The sequence below is a fragment of the Halyomorpha halys genome, unplaced genomic scaffold (genome assembly GCF_000696795.3).
Source record: "Halyomorpha halys isolate HHAL.00 unplaced genomic scaffold, Hhal_1.1 Scaffold353.1, whole genome shotgun sequence".
Taxonomy (NCBI): Eukaryota; Metazoa; Arthropoda; class Insecta; order Hemiptera; family Pentatomidae; genus Halyomorpha; species Halyomorpha halys.
Window position 1 is genome coordinate 337,554 of NW_027105574.1, and position 6,792 is coordinate 344,345.

The following is a 6,792-nucleotide window of genomic DNA, read 5'->3' on the forward strand; positions in this document are numbered from 1 at the left end:
CGAAAGTTAAAATCCGTTTTCATTGTTTCATTTTTACATAAATAGATACTTACAAGGTGTTCAAGACTCGATTGATGCTCCTTTTAATATTCACAATTTCTGGAATTTAGGGGTTAAACTTATTGCTAAAAATATGAAAGAATTTATTTTCTCTTTTGGCAGCCCAAAATTAAAACTCTAAAAGTGAATCTGTCTCGAAGCCGTATATATGTTTTTTTAGAATAACTAGGGAATTAAAATTATAGGGAATAAGACAAATGTTTGGAGGGCTTGTGTAAGGGCATGTGTCTATAAAGCACTTCTGATAGTGAGAAGAATGCAATTTGATATCTCTACTGCTTTTCTATACGGTGACCAAGATGAAAAAATTTAAATAATGCGAACAGAGGGATATAACGACAGAACAAGTAAAGTCTAAGGTTGTAGAAACTTTGTGTGTGTTTTTTTATGTTATGTTTTAGCAATTGCTATTGTAATGTGTTTGTCAAATAGAAGTTAAAAAGTATTATCTATTTATTTAGAAAAAAAACAAATCAAAAAAACAACTAAGAAATTATATTTTTTTCTCACAAATTTTAATTTAACTCCAAAAGAAAGCATTGTATCAAAGCCTTCTCTATACAAAGGTTGGAGAAAACTAAATCAGTTCAACTTGCAGAGCCCTTTAGGCCACGTTAAGTATTACTTGAGATAATTCTGTTTGAACATAAACCCACATTGCCAATTTGCTGAGGAGGAAGGGGGGTATAATTTTCAAACGTGATGTGCGTTTGATGATCGTTTCTTACAGTACTTTAAACATACAATTATTGTTCTTTGAAATTTTTCCTAGTCATTTGGACCGAAAAGCAAAGGACACGGCCTAAAAAATCCTGTTGAAAATGGCGATTACTTATACTGAATAGATAGGAATTGCGTTCTTTGACCTAAAGAATTACGGTTATGAATGCGAATGAGCATGGATGAACCCTAATGATCCAGGGTGACAGTTATTATAGTAACGGGGGACTTGGAATTGGTTGGCCGGAGATGGCTCCTAGAGGTCCACTTTAGCTAGGGGTCTCCTCTGGGGCTACTCTTGAATAAACTACGAGGTTGGCACCATCCCTTTTTAGAAGGCCAACTTTTCCACTTCTCTCATTTACTTTGTACTGTTCTGACGCTTCGAGAAAGGATTCCATCTCTACTACTGTCTTCTCCCGCAACATTCGTCTCATTAAAATACCTTCTAAGAAACCTCCGATCTAACTTCTTGGATGTTCATTTTGGTAAACAGTTTTATAAGTAAATAAATTTAATTTATACCAACACATTTCTTCCTCTGAAATGACTGTTTTTTTTTTTTTATATATAGGAGAGTTACCAACTGTTGCAGAATCTAGTGAAAAAGTTATAATAAAACAAATTTTAAATAAATAAATCTGGGATGCAGTTCTTTGTAAGGAATTACTGTTTGTAAGGATTTATTAGACCAAAAATTGTACAAGGAGGTGATTTGGTCAGAATCACGCTCGACCGCCAGATTTTTACTTAATTAAGTTTACCCATTTCATGATTGGAGTCTAGGACTTACGGCGCTAATCCACGGCTACAGTCAAAAAAAATAATTACCTGCCAGAGCCGGATTCGAATCCTGGTCCTTGGAGTCAGTAGCACAGTGCCTTACCACTGAGCCACCCGCTCCCACAAATAAAATAATATTGAATCATTCTTCGAATGAGTATCATACCGTCATAACGCGGTCAAGTGGTAAGGTCGTAAAATTACCTACTCAGATTGTGCATTGGGCTGCGACTACCGTTCTGAAGTACTTTGGTGTCTACAATATCCAAACTGAACAGGTGGCTTATGACCTGTATATTATTAATTATATATAATATTCTTTCGACACTGAATGTAATGCTATTTAATTTCTTATACCGTAATGTTTTCGCTAGAATGCCTCCTTTTGGAGTTAAAGACAAAAAAAAAATCTAATTTTTATTTTATTAATGAATTAAGCTAGCAAAATTTTTAGAACCATCAGGAATGCGTTTTCGTGTTATGTGTGATAGAAAATAGTTTTTAAAATTATTTGTAGGTGTATTTTTTATGATTTTTATTCATAGCGCGCCTGTACTAAAAGGCGATTTTCTTGCGCATCTATTAAGAATAGTAAAAAAAAAAAAACTCCTTTCAATTTGCTCGATAGGTCAATGTGATGGGAAAAAATAGATAAATGATAGCGGATGGCTGCCTTATATCGACAAGAATTGAAATAAAATTTCGTTTTGATCGCTAAAATTTTAGTTTATTTTCCAATATCTCAAAAGACCTATCCACTGGTGAAATATAACGTGGTTCGAATATTGAATTATGAATTTTAAAAATAATTTCAGACTCACAACATTCGTGGGCAGGTTCTAAGAACCATGACACCTCAAGGTTCTCAAGCTGCAAGAGAATCACTCGCGCTCCCGGGACGGGACAACACAATCCAACTCCATCAGAAATGAGCAACCCCCTCGAAAAAGAAATAAAAGATAAATGGCAATATTTTGGGAACGAAAGCCTAAGGAGTAAATTAAAAATTATTAAAAAGGACGTTATGTCATGGGGTACCTTCAGTCGTAAATGTAGAAGGCCGTATTGACTAGGCTTAGAATAGATCACACGAGGCTCACCCACTCATATCTTATCGCAAAACAAGCATCTCCAAAATGTAAACATTGTAGCAACAATTTGACAATTAGGCATATTTTCGAGGAATTTCCATATTCCACGTCGCACCTCAATAGCCTTGGGATTGAGCCCAAATATTTCAAAAAGTCTTGGGGGAGACAATAAAACAGTGAAATTGGTGTTTGGGTTTTTAAAAAATAAATAAAGAAATTAAAAAAAGATATATATAATAAAAAATAATTATAAAACAAATGTAAGCATGAATAAATAAGAAATCAATGGCGTTGATGACCCATGATGTTTTTACGCCACTAAACCAACCTCAAGGTTCTAGCATATTTCGATTTTCAAATAATGTGAAGTTAAATTGTAATTTACATAATATGTTTTTTTTCATTTCAAAGTAATAAGTTATGTCTGATTGTGACAGGGCGACCCCTACCCAAGGTGACCTGGTGGCTGGAGAACGCCCTCTTAGATGACTCTTACGAAGTGATATCTGACAGGAAAGTGAGGAACGTCTTGACGGTGAGTGGTCTTGAGCGACGGCACCTCCATGCTGTCTTTACCTGCCAGGCATCCAACAACAACAGGCTCGCGCCAATCGCTAGCTCTGTGTCCCTCGACATGAACCGTAAGTACCTGATTATAAACTGATAAATTATGAAATAAGTAGGTATTATTGCGTTCTCTGACCTAAAAGAAATTTAGGAAATGTTCTGTTGAGAATCACTCAATTATTTTTATTTCGGTAGTGACGTTATAGATTCGTATTATATCTATATGTGTTGCAGGTAGCTAAATACAACTCATTTATGCATCCCATTACTCAAATAATCAGAATAAAGTATCTGCTTAAATTTAACATATAAATTCGATTTAAAAGGGGCTGTAATATAAAATTCAGAGGATTGGTAAGTATGTTTCCAAAGTTTTCATAACTCAAAAACCTCCAATACATGTAGTGCCCAATTTATCAATTCATCTCCTAAATCGAATTTTAGAGGACTATATTAAAATATAGACTATGAATATGGCAGTAACCTTTGTCAAGAAAGGCTCTGGAAATATCAATAAGTCTAAAAATATTTAAACCTGTGAAATTAAAAAGAAGGTGATATATAGCGTTAAGAAAACTGGTATGAAATAATCCAAACCTTTTATTAATTCAATGGAAAAGACAAAATTGTATCTGTCCGCTCTGAGAAAAACAACACTGCTTCTAAAATATAATATCATGAAGAATTTAGTAGAATATCCAACCATTTGTCATTATCAGAGAATGAAAAAAACGTTAAGAAGATCTTATCGCTGCTCTGCTTCAATAGTCACACATCTGGAAAAAAAAAAAAAGAGTTTATTTATTTCTTTATTTTTTGGAGGTATTCCGAAGAAAATGCCGTTAACTGGGGTTAATTTTTTAATAGGTTTCTCCTAAAGTCTGTACAAGAGCTAATATGGTTGTCACGAAGTAACCATAGTCTATGTGACTATCTATGGAATACGTTTAATACTATCCAAAAAACAATTCTTGTAAGATGTAGCACTACCTAACCAAAACAGCAATGTGACCTATTATTCCATCAAAAATGACCCACTCCGCTGGCTCATTACCAACGACTTGCTGAGAGGGCTGCACTGGGATCTCGAAGAGTCCTGCTCTACCCCTCATGCGTGGGGAATAGAATGGGCTTGGGTATCCTCAGGTAGAGATTGTTACCATTGTGTATAATTTATTTTATTTAGTAGGATTGTGTTCATTTTATTTATTTATTTTTCGGTTTATCTATATACAGAGATTTTATTTCATTTTTTTTTTTTTTTTTTTAATTTTTGGTATGAATGAGTTCATTTAGCACTATTACTCATTGCTCAAGTTTGTGGCAGATAGTAATATTTATCAATGAATAAAGTGCTTAATAAAATTATTACCGAAAAAACAAATGTGTCTAGTTTAAGAAGGAACCCTTTCTTATCTTATCCCTTAACACTAGTGTAATTTTGATTTTTTTTTTTTCTTTTTTTTATAAATGCCAATTTGGGTTATTTATTTGCAACTCGGTAACAGATTGCCATAAAAAAAAATTAGAATCCATCACCAGTACTTTAAAGTAGTAAATAGTAAAACATATTTTAGAGCTATTTAGAAATATGAGTCAATAGAACTTATATCTTGTCAACTATGAACTATTGAGAACATTCTAATACTAGATTAGTAACATTTCACTTTTTCTTCCATGACAAGTGAATCTGTAGAAATGGTGTTTTCTTTAATAAAAAACATGTGTTTTACTGAAAATTAAGGCTTTCAAACAGTTCAAAATGTTGTTAGTTCGTGTACATTTTGACGATATCTGTGAATAGTTTTGTAATTTTTTTTTTTTTAAACAGGGAATTTTTGATAAATTTAATTAGTAGTTCATCAAAATATTTCGGGAATAAAGAAACTTCAGGACCCTCAAACGAAATAAATTAATTGAACTGTTTGCGCTAACAGTAATTTAACTTGATTGAAATGTAAGTCTTAAACAGTTAAATTTTTTATTCAGTTCTTAACTTTTTTAATATTTTTTCTAATTTTCAGATATTTTTAAAAATTGATTCTAAATTTCATTAGTTTTAAACTTTAATGTCTAAGACCCTTACCATTTTCAAAATCCATACCTTAAAGCTTAATCCATAACCCAAGACTCCCGGACTATCTCTTTTTTTTTTAAATCTTAATGTCACCTCACCAGCTACTTGAAAAGTCTCGACGAATATTTCATGTTTTGATATAAAATTATTTATAAAACAAGACATGTATCTCAAAAGAATCCTTTCTACTTTTCATTTTATATAATAGTGCTTAAAAATGGGAGACATAGGAGAAAATTGGTTTATCTTCTAAAGTGCGGCACTTAGGCTGGTTCAAAGGTTGGCTGCTCTTGTCAACTCAGCCTCAAAGGAGAAATCTAATTTATGGCTAGAGGAATGGTTGTTGCTGGAGAAGGTGGCCGTAGGAAGATTTCTCCTGATCGCTTTATCTCCTGCTACTGACTAAATTAGTTATAAATCTTCCCGACATTCTATATGATTTCTAAAGGTACTTTTACTTCGTAGTCAGTTCTTAGTTTGCCTGCATATACTGCTCTATCGATTAAATTATAAATTTATCTTATTAGTACAGTCTTGAAATAGGATTTAATAATCTATATACTTATTCTTTAATTTATTGAATGTATAATAAAAGTACTGCAAATGTGTCACCTACGCCATCAACATACAAACTATGTTAGTATTGTCAATTAAAGAATTATTATTATTATTAGTTTGGCACTACAACTCGATGTCGATTCCTGGCCTCCTGCACCAGCTTCCACCAATTATTGCGATCTTGTGAGGCTGCCATCCAGTTCCTCACTCCCATCTTGGTCCTGGCACCACCAGTCACACCGTCACTCCACCGAAGGCGAGGTCTTCCTATGCATCTTGTTCCATGTAGTACCTCGGTCACTATTTTCTTTGGCAGATTATTCTCAGCCATCCGAGCACTATGCCCGGCCCAACTGATTCTACTGAGCCTCACAAACTGGACAACGTCTGGTTCCTTAAATAAATCTTTGAGCTCCTGGTTTGTTCGACGTCTTCATATGTGCTCAACATTGATAGTTCAATTAAAGAATATAAAATCAATTTCTCAATACATATGAATGGGGTCGGTATCCTATTGGTTCTTACCTCCTGATGGCCTTGTGCTGTAGCAATGGCATCCGGGCGTACTCTCGTCCAAGCTTAACCCCATGGTCAATGTACGAAAATGGTGAATACCATGGATTTTCATCTGGCAACCATAAAAAGGGTCTCTCGATTAACCGCTGGCCAGCAAGTCCTCATATTTGCCCTTGTTATTCTATCTTGCATACCGCTGTTAATAATCCTAGGCAGCTGTACAATCGCGGCATTTTCGTGGCCTCACGGTGCATGCTGCTAAGGGAGGCATAAAAAAACTGAGATCCCTACTCCAAAATTAATATTAAAAAAATTGGCTGTGTAAATCCGAAAAACAAATAAAAATGTATTTCTTTGTTTAACAAAAAAACAACCTAAAAGGCTAAAAAAAATGTTCAAATAAAAATAAATTGTAGAATA

The 6,792-nt window shown here is 33.8% G+C and overlaps 1 protein-coding gene across 2 annotated transcripts in view; it reads left to right on the forward strand.

Moving 5' to 3' along the window:
* The window catches only part of LOC106681633 (nephrin), a gene marked incomplete at its 5' end in the record, with an annotated part of 151,099 nt that overhangs the window by 124,562 nt on the left and 19,745 nt on the right, over positions 1–6,792 (forward strand). For both annotated transcript variants that reach the window (XM_067052152.1, XM_014422062.3), the window contains 1 exon segment: positions 3,092–3,295. In XM_067052152.1, the coding sequence (XP_066908253.1) occupies positions 3,092–3,295 (204 nt within the window).